The sequence below is a fragment of the Emydura macquarii genome, unplaced genomic scaffold (assembly GCF_026122565.2).
Source record: "Emydura macquarii macquarii isolate MOO-44397 ecotype Brisbane River unplaced genomic scaffold, CSIRO-AGI_Emac_v2 contig_3080, whole genome shotgun sequence".
Classification (NCBI taxonomy): domain Eukaryota; kingdom Metazoa; phylum Chordata; order Testudines; family Chelidae; genus Emydura; species Emydura macquarii.
This window is the reverse complement of record NW_027133217.1, coordinates 3,063,725-3,083,649: the sequence shown is the minus strand read 5'-3', so window position 1 is coordinate 3,083,649 and position 19,925 is coordinate 3,063,725. Positions and strand designations below refer to the sequence as shown.

The 19,925-nt window shown below is 50.6% G+C and overlaps 1 protein-coding gene across 3 annotated transcripts in view; it reads right to left on the bottom strand.

The window, feature by feature from the left end:
• ZBTB47 (zinc finger and BTB domain containing 47) overlaps window positions 1-19,925 on the bottom strand; it is a 104,248-nt gene that overhangs the window by 6,332 nt on the left and 77,991 nt on the right. For all 3 annotated transcript variants that reach the window (XM_067530474.1, XM_067530473.1, XM_067530475.1), the window contains exons 2-5: window positions 17,852-19,225; window positions 9,547-9,694; window positions 7,045-7,160; window positions 443-587 (exon numbers count right to left, since the gene is read on the bottom strand). In XM_067530474.1, the coding sequence (XP_067386575.1) occupies window positions 443-587; window positions 7,045-7,160; window positions 9,547-9,694; window positions 17,852-19,144 (1,702 nt within the window). In that variant the 5' untranslated portion in view covers window positions 19,145-19,225. The remainder of the gene's footprint in view (window positions 1-442; window positions 588-7,044; window positions 7,161-9,546; window positions 9,695-17,851; window positions 19,226-19,925) is intronic.

Sequence of the window (19,925 nt, the reverse complement as noted above, 5' to 3'; positions counted from 1 at the left end):
AACCATCTCCTCCCTCACTCGGCTCAGGAGAGCTGGAGAGCCTCCCAACCTCATCAGTGTCATTCCCCGCTGGCCCGCACAGCCCAGACTGGGGACCTCTCTCCTCAACTAGGAGGTGAATTCCCCACCCCACCTAATCCTGAGCTCCAGTTCCCACCTAGAGCCAGGTTGGCACTGGGCCTGCTCATGATCACCCAGCCCTTTGACAGGGCCATACGGGGATCCATCGGATAATCGCTAATGAGCCCATCATGTTATCGTCCGGGCGCCAATTAAGAGCCCGTGGAGGAATGGACCCTGCCCCGACACACCAGAACGTGAGGTACGCAGCAGCAGAGATATTCCATGCCTAGAGTTCTTGGAGGAGGCAGGCACTAAAGCAAGGTGCCCCCCATACTCTGTAGCTGGGAGCAGGGAGGTTGGCTGCCAGAGGAGTTCTCACCCGTGTGCGTTTTCATGTGCTCGTCAAAATACTGTTTCATGTTGAAATCCTTCCCGCACCACTGGCACATGAACTGCTTATGGCCGATGTGGATGCTCATGTGAGAGCGCAGCTGGTACTTGTACTGGAACCGCTCGTTGCAATTCTGAAACGGAGAGGAGGCTGTGAGAGACAAAGGGCAGGTGCACGACGGCTATAGCCCCGAGCAGGGGTGGAGAGAGGTTTTCAGGTGCAGCATTCTCTCGCTCGTTCAAGCTCAGTCATGGGTAGCGATCTCTGTTTTACGGGGGGGAGGGAGGGAGGGGAACTGAGGCTCTGAGAGCTTACGCGACTCGCCTGAGGTCCACAAGGAGTCAGCCGCAGAGCGGTGACTCCTAGATAAGAACAGAATGTCATCGTAAGATATTCCAAATAACTAGGCTCATTATAAGAGGACACACCTGATGCCTTTACTGAACTTTTATTAAGCCCTAGCTCAGTTTTTATTAAAACCTCTCCTAACGACTTCAGGATTAATAAGTCACATTTCAGTCACACACGTTACACTAAATCCTTAAGGGCTCCGGCTTCCCAGAAAGAATCCCTCCTGGGCCAAGCTAAAAACGTGTTTAATTTAGGAGAAACTGATTTTATCTTCAGTGCCCTACAGCCGTGATACTCAGACCTCAGTGGTTCAGGAGCCAAATTAGCAATCAACATTAGCCAGAAGAGCCACAGTAGGGTGAATTCATTGTTTCATTTACTATATACAGTAGAACCTGAAAGATACGAACACCAGAGTTACGAACTGACCGGTCAACCGAACACCCTGTGAAACCGGAAGTAAGCAATCAGGCAGCAGCAGAGGGGGGAAAAAAAGAGAGCAAATAGGATGCTTGTATTGCAAAGTTGGCATGCAGAGCAGAAACAGTTCCGGTTCTGCACTGTTCCTGTAAGCCAAGGGTGCTGTTTCACCCCCTCCCACCGCACTCCACTGGGAGGGGGAAGCTGTTTTCACAGGCACACATCCCCATCCCCGCTCCAGAGCCTGGGAAAGAAAGCTCCCTGTTGATGCTGCTGCCAGCTGCAAGGAACTGAAGGTTGCAGCCAAAGCCTGACCTGGAGCTGGAGTGGGAGTCAGCTGCGCTCTGGAGAAGTTTTAAAGGGCCACACAGCCTGTGCACCGATGTGGCCCAAGCTTTGCCCGTGGCTGAACTCCTGGATCCTGCCAGCACCTCTGGGAGGGCAGGGGAGGGAGGGGCACTGGCAGCGGGATGGCACCAACCCCCTCCCACATGCTGCCTCTGGAGCGTGGTGAGCAGTGCACAGAGCAGGGTGAGTTCTGGGGAGAGGCGGCTGATGGCTGGGGCTGGTAGCGCCAAGGATGTGGGGCAGGCCCCCCCAGTTCTTGCCCCCCAAAGGCAAGAAACAGGAACAGGGCAGGGAGCTGCTTGCAAACTAGGCAGTGCTGCCAGGCGTCACCTTTGCAGAGTTCTCTCCCAGCCTCAGCTGGAAACCACTGAGTGCAGGGTGCTGTACCATGATGTTTTGTTCAGAGTTACGAACCACCTCCGTTCCCGAGGTGTTCATATCTGTGAGGTTCTACTGTATGTATATTATTCTCACAGCAAAATGACCAAATATTCTCCCACAAAAAATCTAAAATAAAAACTCTCCCACAACGGTGCATGCAGCACGCATACACCTAAGATGGAATGGACGTGAGCAAGCCCTCAAAGAAGAATATAAAGTTACTGAAACAAGAAAGTCTACAAAAATTGTTTGGACACTTTTGTACTGACAATTTTGCCACAATACATGAAACATTTCCATTTCGACAAAACAGCATTTTCTGATGGAGAAATATTGACCCCCCCTCCAATGATAATACCATTTACTGCATCCCAGGAGATCCAGGAACACTTTACACACTATGGGCCTAGCTCCACTGACTTCTATAGACTTACGCTGATTTACACCAGCTGAGGATCTGAACCCAGAATACAGAAAACATACCAAGCTATTGCACAGCTAGGCTGAACGGCGAGAGCCAGCACACGGATGTATGCCAGCAATGGGAAAGGGACACACTACCACCGCCCAAGGACAACAGATCTAAACCCCTCCTCGTATGACAAGTGTGATAGAACTGTTAGTGTCTGAGCGGTGCAGACAGAAGCACAGATATTGGGTCTCATCCCACAGAGACCTCCATGCTGTCAATGGCATGGCCTGCACTGGGTCTACCTTGAAGTGGGAGAGACAAGATGGGGAAGGTGATATCTTTTATTGGATCAACTTCTGTTGGTGAGAGAGACAGCCACAGAGCTCTTCTTCGGGTCTGGGAACCGTACTCAGAGTGTCACAGCTAAATACGAGGTGGAACAGATTGTTAAGAATAAAAAGAGTCAACCCATGTTGCAAGAAACCGTTCAAAATGAAGTGGACAGATCTCCCCAAGTCCTAGACTAGTGCCCCAACCACTGGACCATCCATCCTGCTCTGGATTCCTAAACTTCTACCTGCCAGAAGCTGGGACTGGATGACAGGGGCTGGATCACTCAATAATTGCTCTGTTCTGTTCATTCCCTCTGAAGCAGCTGGCATTGGCCACTGTCGGCAGACAGGATACTAGGCTAGATGGACCATTGATCTGACTCTGTAAGGCCGTTCTTATGTTCCCCTCCGGGTACACACCAGTCTCTCCAAACCAGCAGTGTACTGGAACATAGCATAAATCACTACCCACCTTGGGGCCAAAATAACCCTAATCTGTTGATCTTCAGGGCATGCGGCAAAGCCCATGTCCTCCTCCAGGATGTTGGGGGAAGGGAAGGGAAGCCAAAGGCTGGGTGTAAATGTGAGGCTGGGATCAACTGCCAGATTAAGAGATTCTCCCTCCCTTGTCCCTTTTTCAATTGGAGACACCTGCCTTGCTTGCTTCCAGCTTTTTGAACCTTTAACAGACGTAGAAAGAACCTGGAGATTTTGGAGTGGTGCCTTTCACTTACTTAGATACTGAACGAAAGCTTCATTTAATACTTACCCACCTTTCAAAAGCGTGCACGAACAAAAACGGCACCTGCAGCGCCCCTCCGCACTTGGAGAACACAGCTGCAGGTAAGGGCTTACAGACAGAAAGCCTGACTTCCCAGACAAAACGGGGCATGTGGAATTTCTTTGATGTAGTGCTACTTTTAGCATCCCTCCGCCGCTAAAGCCAGGTGGCCAGTGCACAAGAGTCTAACTGGGCAAGCCTCAGAGAGAGAGAAAAGTTATTTAAAAAACAATACACCTTACAAACTTGCATGGTAACATTTCTCACCATCTACCAAGGCTGCAGACAAGAGGCTGGTAGCAGATGTGGGGATTCATGAATTACTAGAGAAGAAAAGCGCTCCAGCTCTGATAGTTTAGGAGGTGCTGGACCATAAACCAGTGCTTAATTCGTAACAGAAGAGGGGCCAGAACTCAAGCAATTAGGCGCTGGGGTTCAAGCAATTTCTTTACTGTCATAACCGATATGGCAAGCCCAGAGCTGCCAGGGCTATGAACTGCCAAGCCAAATTAAGCACCGCCTTCAACCCACACCCTCTCTAGGGCTGGCTATGGGCATCTTGCATCAGGGTCATTTTGCAAGAGGGGGGTGAGAAGAAAACAGGTGTCTAGCAAAGAGCTTTACAAAGGTGGCTAAATACGATTCTCCTCCTCTTACAACGGGGGTCACGAAAGCACAGAAGGCCAAGTCTTCCGCTGGTATCAATCGCAGTGTTCATTTACACCAGCTGAGGATCTAGACCAGCCAGTTTAAAGGACTCAGCCAAAGCACATGGGTGGCAGAGCCAGGGAGAGAACCCAGCTCTCTTGACTCCCAGCTCTTTAGGTAACCACTGGATCATGTGCCTTTTACGTGAAGTCTGAACACAGCCTAGCAAACACCAATCCAGAGCCAAAGCAGCCACCAGGGCATCAGCAAAGCTGCCCTTTGCAGAAGCAGGGATGATCAAAGCAGTGGCCTTTTGCTCCAGAATACGCCGACCTCTGCCCAGTGAGCTACAACCAACAAGACTGCTCCGCGGACCAAGTTTCACAACATACCATCTCTTAGGGTCCGTCTGCCCTGGAGCCGGAGGGGTAATTCCCAGCTCAGGGAGACACGCCCGCATTTGCTCCAGTCGAGCTGGCAGGCTAAAAAGAGGCGCGTCGCTGTGGCGGCGTGAGGGGCTGGCTGCCCCCAAGTACGATCCCATCTGAGAGCCTCGGTATGTACCCAGGTGGCCCTCCCGCCGTTCGTGCTACCAAGGATATACCTCGATTTGTAATGCCTCGCTCATCGGAGCTAGCTCCCCCGGGGATGTCGCCTCCAGGTGGACATTACACCTTCCGGCGCCAGTGCAGACATGCCCGTAGAGGCTATTGATGTGCACCCCTCTAAGTCAGCATATTGAATGATCTTAGGGGAAAATACCCTGGCAAGCCAGTTTACCAGGGGGCAGGAAAGGGGGAGGTAGGTTTAAGAGGTGGCGTTGGATACAAAGGTGCCTCCCAATCCTCCTTTCCAAAGCTGCCTCTGCACGATTATTACTCTGCTTTCAATTCCCACGGGTACCCAAATAGCTGTGTCTGTGCTGGCTGGACAGCGGTTTGTAAGCTCCTCAGGGCAGAGATTCTGTCTGTTTATTGGCTTGAACCACACAGAGAAACATTATTTTACTGATGTCAGGGCCATTTGAGTAACCCTTGGGCGGGTCATTGGCAAGGATTGAACCTAGGAGCTCTGTACCTAGAAGCACTAACCTCTCCTGCCTGAGATATTGGACCAGGTTCATTAACTTGAAGGGAGGACCCCATAACTGTCTATGAGTCATCCAGCCACTAAAGGGGGACAAAGATACTGGTATCAACGTGGGTTACACCGAAACGCCTCAAACAAAGAGAGGGCAGTTACACTAACCTCTGTGGATTGCTCCCCTGGATGGGACCGTATTTGAGATCAGAGCCGTAAAAGGGAGACATAAGCAACTATTAGCACAGCCATTCTGGGCTAGAGCAAGGAGAAAGGCTGCACGAGGAACTGCAAGTTCTTAATTCAAACAACGTGAAGTTTATTAGCATTTAAAAAAAACCACAACTATTCTGGAGAAGCAGTGAAGAGCTCCAGAACGAAGAGGCCTCCAGCGCGAGGATCTCTTTGCATCCACCAAGTAGCAACCGCAGAGGCAGAGACGGTGCGAGCTACCCACAGGCTGCCCTCTCAACATGCTTCAACACAGAGACAGGAGGACAACTCTGTGTGCGAGATGGTCACTCAATCGCATGCCCATTCAATCCTTGGGCCCCTCAGCTCGTGCAGGCAATGTGGGTAACAACTGGTGCCGGTTGTGGTGCTGATTTTGTGGCATGGACACCGGTCCAACAAAAACTGGGCCGAGACATCCCCACCCAAACTGAACCACGACCATGAAACAGCCAGGGGCTGTGAACTGGTGACCTGGGAGGCGTAACGCTATGTATCTCAATGCCAGTCCCCAAACCATCCCACTTCTTTCCTCCACCAAACACAGGAATTGCCAGACTGGACCAGACTCATGGTCCATCGCGTCCGGTATCCTGTCTCCAACAGTGACCAGCACCAGCTGCTTCAGAGGGTAGCTTAGGTAGTTTATGGGATAACCTGCCCCTTAGGACAATTTCTTCCTGACCTCCAATAGTTACAGGCTGGCTTAAGCCCTTAACTTGCTCTTCAGGACAATGAGTGAAACCTGGTAACAGACATAAGTAACGGGGTTGCAGATAAGATACCGAGAGCTAGGATTCCTTCCCCAGCCTTGATATTTACTCCTGAGCGTGTGGGCAAGTCAGAACCTCTAAGACCTCAGTTTCCCTACCTGTAAAATGAGCACAGTACTAACGTAACTAATCCGCTGCACGCTAAGGCTGCTGATAACAAGAGCAGAGCAGCCATCCGCAGAGACCCCGGGGGACAGGGACCTGCTTCAGAAGCACAGCTGACCTGGACTAGAAGGAGATTGCAGGCTATTCAAATTACATCCAAAAGACAGCAGTGATGAACGGTCATGCTAGTGATGACCAGGGATCCTAGAAATCCGTCTGCCATGAAAAAAGGCAGAATTTGCATTTTTACAGAGAATCTGGAGGGGCTCGGGCTGTCAGTCCCAGGCAGTGGGGCTCCCGCTTTGTCAGGTTTCATTTTAATCGTGGAAAAACGCAGATTTTTATGGTTTTTTATCAAAGCATTTTGGGGGGATTCTTTTATTATGGAAAACTAGGATCCCTGGTGATGACTACCCAGTTTGTTAGGTGTTATCTCCTTCCTACGGGCCTTGTGGAAGGATAAATTAGCATTTGTAGAGCATATGGCAAGGCTTGGCTGACCGAAAAATCTGCCTGGTTACAAGAAATGGGAAAGAGATTGGCACGAAAGGGTTAAGATGCAGAAGGGCTTCTGTTGGGGACCAGGCATGAGTGTGTGCTAATTTCAGACTGGAAGCGCCAGGCAGACAGTACGTGACTCATCACGATCAGGGAGTGGGGGGGGGGGAGGGATTATTTTTTTTGCTTGGGGGGGGGGGGGGTGTTGTCTGCAGAATTTCTTCTCTTACCTCACATTTAAAAGGCTTTTCTCCTGAGTGCTGAAGAGAATGGACTTTCAGGGACATGCTGCGTTTGAACGACTTTCCACACGTCTCGCACGTGAATGGCATATCCTTGGTGTGAGCTACGAATGAAGACAAAAAGGCAATCAGACCTGAAGAGGGAAGTGATGCAAAGGGACCGTAACAGCGAGAACATCCCCGGCTGCTCCCTCCGGGTAGATCCCACCATCGGCACACCAAAGTAAGGAGATCCAGACTTCGCACTTCAGAGGGCTGCAATGTGAACCAACGAGAAATGAGCTAGCGCAGGAAAGGTGGGGCAAATGGGAAGCAATTATTTTAAAAAGCAGCGATAACTTTTATGAAACAATACAAACACCTTCTGTAACTTGCTGGCCGTGCTGCCCAGTCTCCTCTATTCTCTCTGACCTTCAGTATTTCTCACCCACTCTTTTAGTATTTATGAAACAAACAAAAAATTGTGCTGTCTCCTATTTTGTTTCTCTCTGATAAAGAGTAGAAACTAATAGATGGTGTTCGTATGTCTTGCAATGAATCCGAATCAAATTTGCTCAGTAAAGAGGGGGTTTTTCGAACCACCAGCCTTGCAAACACAGCCTAGGATCTGACAGTCTAGTCTTCCTTCTCATACATATCACCAGCAGGCCACATTTTGCCTGCTCTGACCCCTTTTAAGCCCCACTGTCCTCCAAGACTGAAGAGCAGACTTTGAGCCTGTAACTTAATTAATAATCCTGTTGATCATGGACCAGGAGGAAGAAATTCTAGTTCACCCTCTCATGGCTCTGCAGGGCTAACAAGCATAGAAAAATCACCCTGCCTCAGTTTATTCTGGCTCTGACTGAGATCCACTGAGAAGAAAAGAGTCAGTTTTACACAGTCACTTTAAGGAGCAGACCCACCCTGAAGCTCTGCCACAAGCCGGTAGACCCGTGTAACAGATATTGCAGCCACGCAATGCATCTTTGGGCGGCCATATTGCATGTTATGTTGAAATCACGACCACCACAAAAAGCCATTATTCTGAGATGGGCCAAACAGGAAGAGCTGTAGAATACTCATCGCCCTTTGCACCAATACTGGTGATGTGTACTTGTGTGTTCTTGGCTAGTTGTGTTGGTTTCCTGCGGAATACGGAATCACCCGAGGGTGATTTATGCAAAATCTCAAGACTGGCTATGTAGATTCCCAGTCTTTGAAGCTTGACCTCCTAAGGCACTGGGGGAGCGACTGATTTCACCCATTTTCAGGAGGCTGGGAGACAGAGCAAGACTTCTGGTATAAAAGGTTGAGTTTAGACTCAAGGCTTCCTTTTGATTCACCAAACGGACAGGTCCTTTGGTCCTAGAGCAGCCCCAACCCTTGTGGAAGGGTTGGAAAGACTGTGGCCTACCACAACCTCCATGTGGAACACGGGTGATTCCCGGTATGTTTGTTGAGTGTTTAAATCGTTTTATTGTTTTGTATATGCTTTCTTGGTGATGCACTTGCCCTAAGAATAAATGCACTTTGCTTCGGAAGAGTTGTGTGGTCACTGGGAAAAAAACAAACAAACCTGTCATTGTCTTTGGAGAGACACTAAAAAGCAGGGGACTGGGTGTTTGTCAGCTCTTGTTGGAGATATCACAAGTGTATGGCCCGGGGCTGGACAGCCATAAATTCCCAGTCAGAAGGAAGGGGGACAAGGGTCCCTGCCAAGAGACAGGTGATGGCTGGAGACCCAAGACCAGGCACTCCTGAAGAAGACCTCAGGAGGATAATACATCTGCAGTTACCCTGAAACTGTGACAACCTGCATTCAAAAACTGCCTGAATTAGGGACAACTGGCGAGCCAGTCGCCATGCGCCAATGGTGAAGACGCACCAAAAGAGTCGCTTTCTTCTAACACTAAACAAGGAACTTTATTAGGATAAGGAAAGCAGCATTGTCTTCAAAACATCCATCTCTCATCTCCTTCATAGACTAGTTCCGGAGAACACGTACATTTCATTTAGAGCAGGGTGAAATTTTTCGGCCAGTCCTCTTTTTCCAGCAAAAAACAATGCAGCTTTGGCAACGTCCAAACGTTTCACCAATTCATGTCAGTTTTGCCGAATTGTTCATTTTAAAACAATTCAGAAAAATTAAAATGTTTGGTTTAGACATTTTTGAAACAAATGGTTTCAATTTTTTTGGTTTGAAATGACTTTTTGTTTAAAACTTGCCTTTAATTTTATTTTAAAATGTCAAAAACCATTAAAAATGGTCAAAATTGAAAAGTTTTGATTTTATCTAATAAAACATTTAATTCAACCGGAAACTATTTTTTCCTGACTTTTCAAAATTGCCAATGAACCGAAAAAATCTGTTCTTTTCCAAGCTCTAATTTCAGTGCTTTACGAGATACACAGGAAATCTCTTCAGAGCATTCCTGGGGTAGGGTTAAACTGCATCTCCATTACACATGAGGACTCCCAAAGCCCAGCACAAAACACCCATACACTCACCAACCATGTGTTTCCGCACATGTGCCATGGTGTAGAATTTCTTCTCACAGATTTCGCAGGAGAACTTCTTCTCTGCATAGCCATGGACAATTTTATTGTGTTCGTGGAGAGACCAGAGCTTCTTAAACGCTTTCCCACACGTCACACACTGCCAGGGGAGAAAGGAGTCAGACGAGGCTGAAATATGCAGGAGGGGGAAATATACAGGGAGGGTTCCCCGGCTTACAAAATTAAACATAGCATCATGGGAGAAACTGTCGTCTTTCAGTGGTATGGGTACGTGGGGTGGAGGTGGGGACAGAATTATTTCACTCTATGCTCCTCCCCTATGCACTCCTCTTGTCCACTTGAGGTCAGCCGTGCTACCAAGGAAAAGGAGAGTAGCATGGAAGAGCAAAACCTCACTCCAGCCCTTCTGCACTAGCCAACAGACCTGGCTAGCCCCAACGGGGATCACATCGTTCGAGCAGAGCAGGTCGGGAAATGGGATAACCCCGCGCCTGGACAATTTTGACGAAAATGAAAACAAATTAGGTTCTTGACGTTTTTTCACAGAAAAGAGGGACTTTTTCTCGAGAAGCCCAAGCGCGTTCGTTCGGCATGAGTGGAAAATCCAATTTACTGTCCAAAACGTTAAGATGAAAAATTTTTGACCAGCCCTAGTTTATAGGGTGCAGCGCTGCAGTTTTATATAGAACCCACCTTTCCTGCCCTTGGCAGAGGACTCTACCCTCTTTACTGTAGCAAGCAGAGAGGCAACCAGAGTTACAGTGGACAGACGAAGCAGCAGCATGTGGGAAGCGGGATGGGCATCCTAGACCCCAGTGAGCCTGGGGGGTCATTCTGAACGTAAGCCATAGGCTATGTGTCTTCAAACCATCAGCAATGCTGGGGGCAGCGACCCAAAACCCAGTGGTGTTTGCAGGATTGCTTAGGACCCATCTGACCTTGCATGCCTGGACTTCGCTTTAGATTCAAATGAACAGAAAGACCCTGGGCAAACCTCAGCCAGAACCTCCTAGATTTGCCTGGCTCAGCCCCTCTCTCTCATCAGCTTCAGGCTAGTGCCAGCGTCTTCCCTCACTGGACATACTCTAGGGCAGTGTTTCTCAACAACTGGTCCATGGACTGGCACCAGTCCCTGAGATCTCCCTGACACAGTATAGGAAGCCGGTCCCTAGTATAAAAAAGACTGAGAAACACCACTCTAGGGTGGGGGAAGGAACAGGGCGTAGGGAGGCTGGAGACACCCTCCCAGCTGCTAGCTGCACAACAGTGTGGGACCTACGCCAGGACCAGCTTATCCTTGGGCATGAGATTGCCTGGGGCTGCCTGCCAGCTGGGGATGGTGATATCCCAGAATGCAATGTGTTCAGCCAGCGCCAGTCTCTCGCTGCGTGCAAGCTCCTGGTGTTCCCCTGGCCCCACACCAGCTCCCACAATCAGGCCTAGCAGGAAAGCAGCAGCCATCCCAAAGGAGTCAAATCAGACATCAGCATCAGGGTGGGTCAATGTATCACATGGGCACAGAATCACCAAGACCATGGGTTCTCTGGAGTAGGGACTGTCTATGTGACCTGCCTGTACAGCACCTAGCACAATGGGGGCCTTGATCCTTGACTGGCGTTCCAAGGCACTACCATAATGTAACTAATAAGGCTCACATGGCATAACCACCTACAGCAGTGGTTCCCAACCTGTGGCCCACAGGGTCTTTCAACGTGGCCCGCCGCTCCCCTCCCACTGGCTGCAGAAGGGAGCTGCTGCCTGAGGACACAGGGGAACATGTTGCCGCGGGGCTACAAGACCCATCTGCAGCCAAAGGGATGGGAGATCAGCGCTCTCCTCCCTCTGGCTGTATCAGGGAGCGCAGCAAAGCGCTCCGCCTGGGTCCCTAGGTTCTGGGGTCCCTGCTGAAGCCAGAGGGAGAGGATCACTGATCTCCCATCCCCCTGGCTGCAGAAGGGAGCCCTGCCTTGGGACCCTGGTAGAGCGCACGGGGCTACAGGACACGTGCGGTTTCCCTGCTGCAGCCAGGGGGACGGGAGATCAGTGAGGAGGCAGCCTCCTCACTGAACTCCTTCTGTCTGGCTGCAGGGGGGTGGGGGGGCTGCTGGTGGAAACTGGTGGCCCTTCAGGGTTGTAAAAATGATATCTGGGTCCCTTGAACCAAAAGGGTTGAGAACCACTGGCCTACGGCCTCACAACCAGAGTCCAGGGCATGCCTAGGTTTCCTTCGCTGCCTTTCCAGCTAGCACAGGCTCATGGAAAACCGTGCGCTGTCCTAAACCTGCCGCTGGCCACACGCTGACAGCCCCAGAGCTCATTAGCTACAGGACCCGGTTGGAACTGGCCTGCCGGGCGCCGTGAGCCAGGCTTCACCCTCGCTGCACCCCTGAGGCATTTGCCGGGAGCCGTCGCCACGAAGGAAGCGTAAAGAGAAACGAGAGCGTGAACAAGCAGCGCCATCACCGCGGGCGAGGGCAAGCCAGGGAGGGAGTCGATCCGGCTGCACCAGGCTCTCCCGTGACAAGCTCCACTCACTCCTACAGCGCACGCAAAGGTCACTCGCTGAATTGCAGCCTTCTCTGGGTGGGCACGGGGACGTGGCAGCTGTTTCACGCAGCGTAACACGAGAATACAGCAGGAGGGATTTGCAGAGGCTGACTATGGCTCTCCCAGTGGAATCTGGCCATGAGACCGGGGTTAAAACCCTGGCTCACGCAAAAGCCGCCACGGGATCGTTAACGGCCAGCCAGCCACCGCTTCTGTTTGATGCCACACACAGAAGAGGGCCCCTCGCTCCGCACAGCGCCCCCTACTGCCACGCTGGGGTGCTGGCTCAGAACCCAATTGCCCCGGGACATGCCCCGGCTGGATAACCACGCCGCTCCCTGCAGCCCCTCTCGTCGGGCTGCTGCTGCTGAATAGCTGCGTGCAGGGCCCGGGGGCAAGGTCTGAGTGGGAGTCCTCTGCCGGAGCACCACGCCCACGTCAGCGGCCCGCTGTGCTGCCCCCGAGAGGCACGAAGCCACACACAGGCAGAACTTCTTGCTCAAGAACTAGCTGCATCTCCCCACTAGCTCAGTGGCTCTAGCGCTCTCTGCTCCACTTCCCAGGCTATCACTTTTGGGAGGAGAAGGGCCGCCCCTCGGAACAGGCAAGTCAAAGGATTGCGAAGGAATCGGGGACTTCGGCTGATCTGGCATCTCAGTGTCCTGAGCACATCTTCACTGGGCAGGAGTCAGAGACAGCCTACTATCACTTGCTATAATCAGCAATAAAGCAGTGCCAGGTCCCTTAGCTGTGCTTGTCCAGCCGCAATGACACTGGGACACAAGGACACAGCTCCCCTTCACATCTCATAGGCAGCATTATCTTACATTGGCCTCCCAAGACCCTCTCCTTTTGCTAATTCCCACCCCCCACCATGTCCCTACGTGTGTATCTGGCACATTCAATGAGGAGACGGGCTGCAAATTCGGTTTCAAGACCCATTTGACAAGCACAGCGCAAAGCAAGGTGAGGGCGGCTGGGATTGACCCACTCTCTGCTTCTCACGGGGGCAGCTCAGTACGCTTCCCCTGCCACCTCCAGCTGCAAGGGCTAGTGTGAACAGAAGCTAACTAGGGCTGGACGTGGCCAGCGTGGGGCTGGGAAACCTCCAAGAACTGAAGGCTGCTTTAAAAAAGCAACACATTACTTGACTCACCAATGTAAACATGGGGTTGAATCAAACCCTCCGCGCAGAGAGCGCTGCACTGCAACACATGCTGAAGTCTGGATGAAAACTGTCAAACCAAACATGTGGTCCCTGAAGATCCGGTGGCACTGTGTACTCACTGATGTGCTACATTTAGTATCCGGGCTTAACTCCAGTTTTGGCCCTTTCATTCGGCCAATCCCAGTTTATCTGCATTCTCGGTGTGCGAGAGAACTGGTCTCCCGTTCCTGCTCAATTCGCCGCCTAGCCTTGTTGGACATCAGTTAGCCATGTGGGTAAAGCACTTGGGGATCCGTTCAGGGCTGGCATGAGATACGCCTGCTGCTTCAGTTCCCCTCTTCCCTCCCAGTATCTTCGACAGGCCTGCACGCCACCAGAGTGCTTTCCTACCTTGCCTTCCCGACCCACAGCTCAGCCCTTCCGGAGTAGTAACTTTCCTTGCCCTGCGTTAGCTAGCACTCTCTATGTTCAAAGCACAGCTCCCATCGATGTCAGACTGAGAGTGCTCAGCCCTTCGGACACCTGGAGCATGACTTGCCAAAGTTGGACAACCCAGAAAGAAAGAACAAAGGAACACACAAAGGCCGCCTGGGGGAAAGTTCGGTTCAAGTGACTTGCCCAGCGCCACGGAGTAAGTCAGTGGCAGAGGCAGGGAGTGATTCCAATTCTTCAGGCAGCATTAAACTGCCATCGCCATGAGACCCTCCTTCCTCTTTGTGCGGTTCCCTGGCTCATTCACTACACGCCTTCCAACTTCTGCAGCTTCTGGCTGTCTCACAGGCAACAGCCTCATTAACTACACAATCCCAGTTATGCGCCAAGCACTGTCCATCACACTCATGTTACTCAGAAAGCCATTTCTTGTTGAAAAAAAAAAAAATTCATCCATGTGTTTTCAACTAGATCTAGCCTTCTTCCTGTTAGATGCTTGTACTTTCCCCAAACTGGCACAATGTCACAGCACACTTCAAATTCCACAATGCTATTCCTCTCAACGCGCAGATCTAAGAACTGAAAATCTCACGGCCGTACAACCAGAACTCTGACCTTCCAACACTGTGTCATGCTATCAAACAATGACTGTCACAGTCCCAAAATCACAAGCGTAGTATCACTGTCAGACACAGAAAGAACACAAATTTGCACAAAATTACCTATTTTACCAAAAAATGCACAAAAACATGTATAGATTTTCATTAAGACTTTTAAAAAAAAGGCTCAGCTGTACATGAAAACAGTACCAGGCAAAATCCTACACGTGCACAATGGTTTGTATATAGATTTCTAAAATAGATCAGTTTTAATTCAAACTAATCAAAATGTGCCTGAAAATTCTCAGAAGAGCTGCAATTTTGGTTGAAGTCCAGCACTGAAAAGTTAGGAAATGCTAGAATGAAGGTTGTCTGTACAACATTAATTCTGTTCCCTTGTGCATATGCATTATGATACAATATTTAGCTACATGATTACCATTTTTTCCACAGGACTCCTGCCTTGTTGAGTACATCTACGCTGGAACAAAAGGCCTGTGGCACGGCCGGGGCTGGCCTATGTCAGCTGACTTAGGCCCAGGCCGTGGGGCTAAAAATTGCTGTGTAGACATTCCGGTTCAGGCTGGAGTCTGGGCTCTGGGACTCTCCCCTCTCATACAGTCTGAGAGCTTGGGCTCCAGCCCGAGCCTGAATGTCTACACTGCAAATTTTACAGCCCTGCCACCCAAGCCCTACGAGCCCAAGTTAGCTGACACAGGCCAGCGACCGGCGTTTGATTGCAGTGTAGACACACCTGTGGTTACAATAGGCAGTTGGATGCTGTCCTGGAAATTGGATTCTATTCCTGCCACTGCTACACAGTTCCTATGGGATGCTGGACAAATCACTTGAAACCCTGGGGTTTGATTCGCAGAAATGCTGAGCACGGACAGTTGCAAGTGAAGTCAATGGGAGCTGGGCCCTGAACACATGAATTCCTATTTAATGCAAAGCACTCTGAAAAATCAGGTCCTAGGTGCCTCAAACTGATTGCCCCAAATCACCGGTAACTTTTGACCTTAATCTCTCTGTCCCTCAGTTCCCCATCTGTAAAATGGGGATAATACATTCCCTTCACTTCACAGAGGGGATGTGAAGATAGATTGGTGAATGTCTGTGAAGCACTTGGATATACAGTGATACAGGCCACAGAAAAGCCCATGGGGACATTAATGATTCCATCTTCAGAGTTCTAGAGCGGTAGCCGTGTTAGTCTGTGTTCAGCAAAAACAACAAGACTCCTGTATCACTTTGAAGACTAACAAATTTCTGCAGGCATAAGCTTTTGTGGGCTGCAACCCACTTCGTCAGATGTATGAAATGGAAATCACAGATGAAAGTTGCCATACCTCCTATCTGTGATTTCCAATATCAACGAAAGAAGTTGGTTATAAACAATTTTATTTATGCTTAGAGTGATCCTATCTTATTTGAAGCTTTCTGAATTCCTATACCTCCTGAGTCTTTTGCACCAAGCCCTCGTCCCTCAGCATCCCTCACATTTGGGTCATGGAAGGGCAAGATATCAAATTTTACATGGTTTCACCATCTTCCTCACTCATAGCTATAGTTTTAGGAACAACACACATGAGATCAGAGCTGCATTAATTTAAAAATAAATCACTTGGGCACTGGAAGGATAACATGGGACTGCCTAGGATTTTTTATATAGATGTATATTAGTCGTGACAGCATCATATAAAACAGTTGAACATGGATTAAAAGATTAGTTGGAGGATTTTTTTAAAAATGCACTTTACTGCTTAGCCAATGCAACTGCAGCATTCAGTATTATTAAACTCTTCCTGGATTCTGATTGGTTCAGGTCACCTGTAGTGTCATACTAGCAGCCAGCAAATAAATGATTGTTAAAGAAGACATTGTCTATATTAGAGAAGTTGCACCGGTTTAACGGAATCTATTTTAAGAATCCATTCAATCTAGTTAAATTAGTACAAACCCCGATGGCAGACACACTTAAAACGATTTGAGCAAGGATTAAATTAGTTTAGCTTAATTTGGAAATTTGCTGACACAAAAGATAAACCGATTTAGAATAAGAATTAAAGCTGTTTTATCTCATGTCAGCAAATTTCCAAATTAAGCTAAATCGGTTTAAAACAGGGTTCAACTGGACGAAGGGTGTCTATGTTAGGAGTTTGTATCAGTTTAACTGGATTGATTGACTGGTTTTTTAAAATCAATTTGGTTGAACCAGTGCAACGTTTCTACCATAGACAAGGCCTAAGTATATGTATGAAAATGACAAGAGACAGTAGATAAGTACAGTAGCATCATGGATTATCCAAACCGATTGAGTGGCACTGCAGATATAACAGATCAGATCGCAGTTCCTTGGATCAAGACATTTGGATAGGACGGTTGTAATTACGCTGTGCGTGAGTGCGTACGTATGCACACAGAGAAATTAGCTTTACTTTTCCCCCTTGTCTACATGACAAACAACCCTGTTAAAATCCTTGATCATCTTTGCTCGAGGGTCCAGTTGTACCAGACAAACCCATCGTTGCCCAGGCACTCACAGCGGTAGATACGGATGCTGTGACTGCAGAACTGGAGAGAAAGGCGTGAGTGCTTTGGGGGTCACAGAGACCCAGAGTTTTTTCTTGATTCCCTGTTGCTCACAGGTTTCACACAATAACACGCGGATGCATGCATGACACTGTCTCCTGGCTGCCGTGCTGCCGTTCAGTTTCTTTCCAGCAGCTGGCGCTGCAGTTCCGCAACCGATATTTTGTCTCCACCCTAAGGTAAGTGAACTCCCCGGGGTGTGGTGTCAGAGCAGTGGGATGAAATTTTCCGGTGCCACAGCTACGGTGCTGCAATGGCACTGTTAACAGGGGCTTCAAATGCGTTGGCATTAGCCATTCATCACAGCCTGACGTCTCCTAGCTTTCCAGGCCGTGTTCCCTCTATGCCCAGGCCCTGCCCTTTGTAAGACGCCATGCCAATGCACTGTAATACTAGGCCGGTCTTTTAATCTTCACTATGAGCCCCTTTAACAGCATTTCAGGGCAGGTGGCTTCCACGATCCTTTCAATTCTCTATCTCCCCCCGCCCCCCTTTATATTTCTATTCCTGCCTCTCAAAGACCCCGAACTGCAGGAGCGAGCCCGCCCACACAGCCTTTCAGAGCCACTCCTCGGCCTGCATTTATTTAAAATACAAGGCTCTCCAGCAATAGCTCAGAAGGCGACAGCAACCCTGCAGGACACCACAGTGTTCTGGGCCAGTATTTTTGTTCCTGTCACAAGGGCAGTTGGAGCCGGGCAGCGTAGATCACTCGTTGCCTCTCCTCCCCGCCCACTAGGGATGGAGCTATGCTGGGCAACTGGAAGTCAAAGTAAGATCTGGTACCACCTCGACCTTCCCGCCCCCAAGGACAACCCACGCAAACCCCCAAACCACATGGCGCCCCAGCTGCAATCCCAGAGTACCTGGTGCATCACTCGTGGCTCTGCAGGGAGTCCCAGGCCCTCTCCCTGCACATATCTGGCATCTCACCAGGCGGGGCATGCCGGCGGCTCACCTGGATGTTCTTCTCGCAGTCCGTCTGGTGGTGCAGCAGCAGCTCGCTCTCCAGCAGGAAACGCTTGCCGCACTTGTCACAGATCTGCATGCGGCTGTGGGTGACGTTCATGTGCTTCTCCAAGTACCAGCGGTTGTTGAACACGCGGGGGCACTTCTTGCAGGGGTAGTGCTGCTTCTCCTCCAGCTTGACTTTCGGGCCCAGCCCGTCCTGCAGGTCCTTTTTCCTCTTCCTCCCACGCTGGCCGTCCTCTTCCTCCACCGCCTTGGCCAGATCCTGGGACCTGGTGGACATAGTGGACTTGGGGGCCTTGGATGACCTGCTGCCCCTGCGGGGCTGCCCAGATTTTTCCCTTTTCGCTTCGGAGACCTCTTCGTCGTCCTCCTCTTCCTCCTCCTCCTCCTCTTCGGTGGTCTCCTCCAGGTCTTCCTCTTCAGTGTGCTCCTCCTCTTCCTCCTCCCCCACCTCGGCGTCCTCCTCCTCCTCCCCGGCCTCCTCGTTCTCCTCCTCCCCTTCCTCCTCCGTGTCACGCCCATCCCCGTCAGGCCGGCTGATCACGGCGGCAGCCTCGTTGGCAGTGGGCTTCCCTTCCGTCCCCTTGGAGACGTTGAGGGTTTGGTTGTTGAGGTTCACCTCCACAATGATCTGCTCCCGGTTGTAAGAGCCCTGGCTGTCCAGATCCTCCTCAGACTCCATCTTGCACATGGTGGCCAGGCCAGCGTCCTTCTCCTCCTTATAATACTGCTTGGCAGCCACTGCCGGGAGGTGCTCATTCCCACCTCCATCCACCCTGTCTTCTACTCGCACCGAGTAGGGGTCATTTCCTTCCCGGGCGTAGATCTTGGGGTGAGGAGAGTCCATCTCTTGCTTAATCTCGCAGTAGTACTGCGGGGGGACAGCGTTGCCGCAGGCGTCAGGGGACAGGGCCATGTCGCTGGCCATGGCCAGGCTGAGGGACCTGGTGTTGATGAGCTCCTGGCAGGAGGAGGCGATGTTGTTCATCTGCAGCACGGCTGCGGCATTCAGGACGTCCTGCACATTGCAGGCGTTCACCAGCAGCTTGGAGGTGTAGATGAAGTTGAGGATCTGCTGGAAGCCTTGGGAAGTCAGGGCCTCCAGGGAGAGCTCTACCCGCTGCAGCTGCTTGTTCTGGGTGAAGAGAGAGTGGAAGAACTGGCTGTAGGCGGCAAGGACCCCCTTGTGGGCGGGGAAGACGCTCTTCTGCTGAACGAGGACGATGTCCACATCGCACAGGTCCGGCTGAAACAGGCGCTGCTCGTTCAGTCTGTCCATCAAACACGTGAAGTGGAGGGCTACATCCTCCACCAGAGAGTATTCAGCGGAAGGGTAGTCAGTTGTCTTTTCAACTATCAGCTGTGAGGAGAGAGGAGAGACAAGAATTCAGGACCAAAAGCCTTTTCCTTTAAAATGGCCCCTTCAGTCCCTCCCCTCACAATGAAAGCGAGACGCCAAGGGAGGCAGCTGGACCTAGTAGTTACCACACTGATCACTAATACGCCTCGCTCTACTCCGTGATTGATAACTTCCCCGCACCACGGCCCTGGGCTCGACCAACTCCCCCATCCGTCCCCTCACAACAGTGATATTTGCCTACTTCCATCAAATGCTTTGAGCTCCCTGGGTGACAAGCACATTGAAAGCGTCATGCTTTATTATTATCCACTGCGGTGGGTCTTTGACCTGAAAGACTGGGATGTCCCCACCTCCTCACCCACCCATCCACCCTGCTTCGGTTATCTGTGCAGTCTGAACCTGGGACCTCTGGATTCAAAAGCACGAAGCTCTCCTGCCTGAGCTGAGTGCCCAGGTCGATAAATGCAACAGCTGACTCAAACCGCCATAGGAGGTCCAGCCACTGGAAAGAGACAAAGCCCCAAGTTGACGTTAATAGGAGTTCCTTGAGAAGTTGGCTGCACAGTCTCATCTCTTCCACAGTGTGAAACGGGAGTTCAGGCCAGTTCAACCCTTGGCCTGTCTGTTGAGATGGCCACTGGTTCGTGGCAAACGCCATGGTGGTTTGTGGCTCAATGGATACCCGTTCCCTGGGAACTGG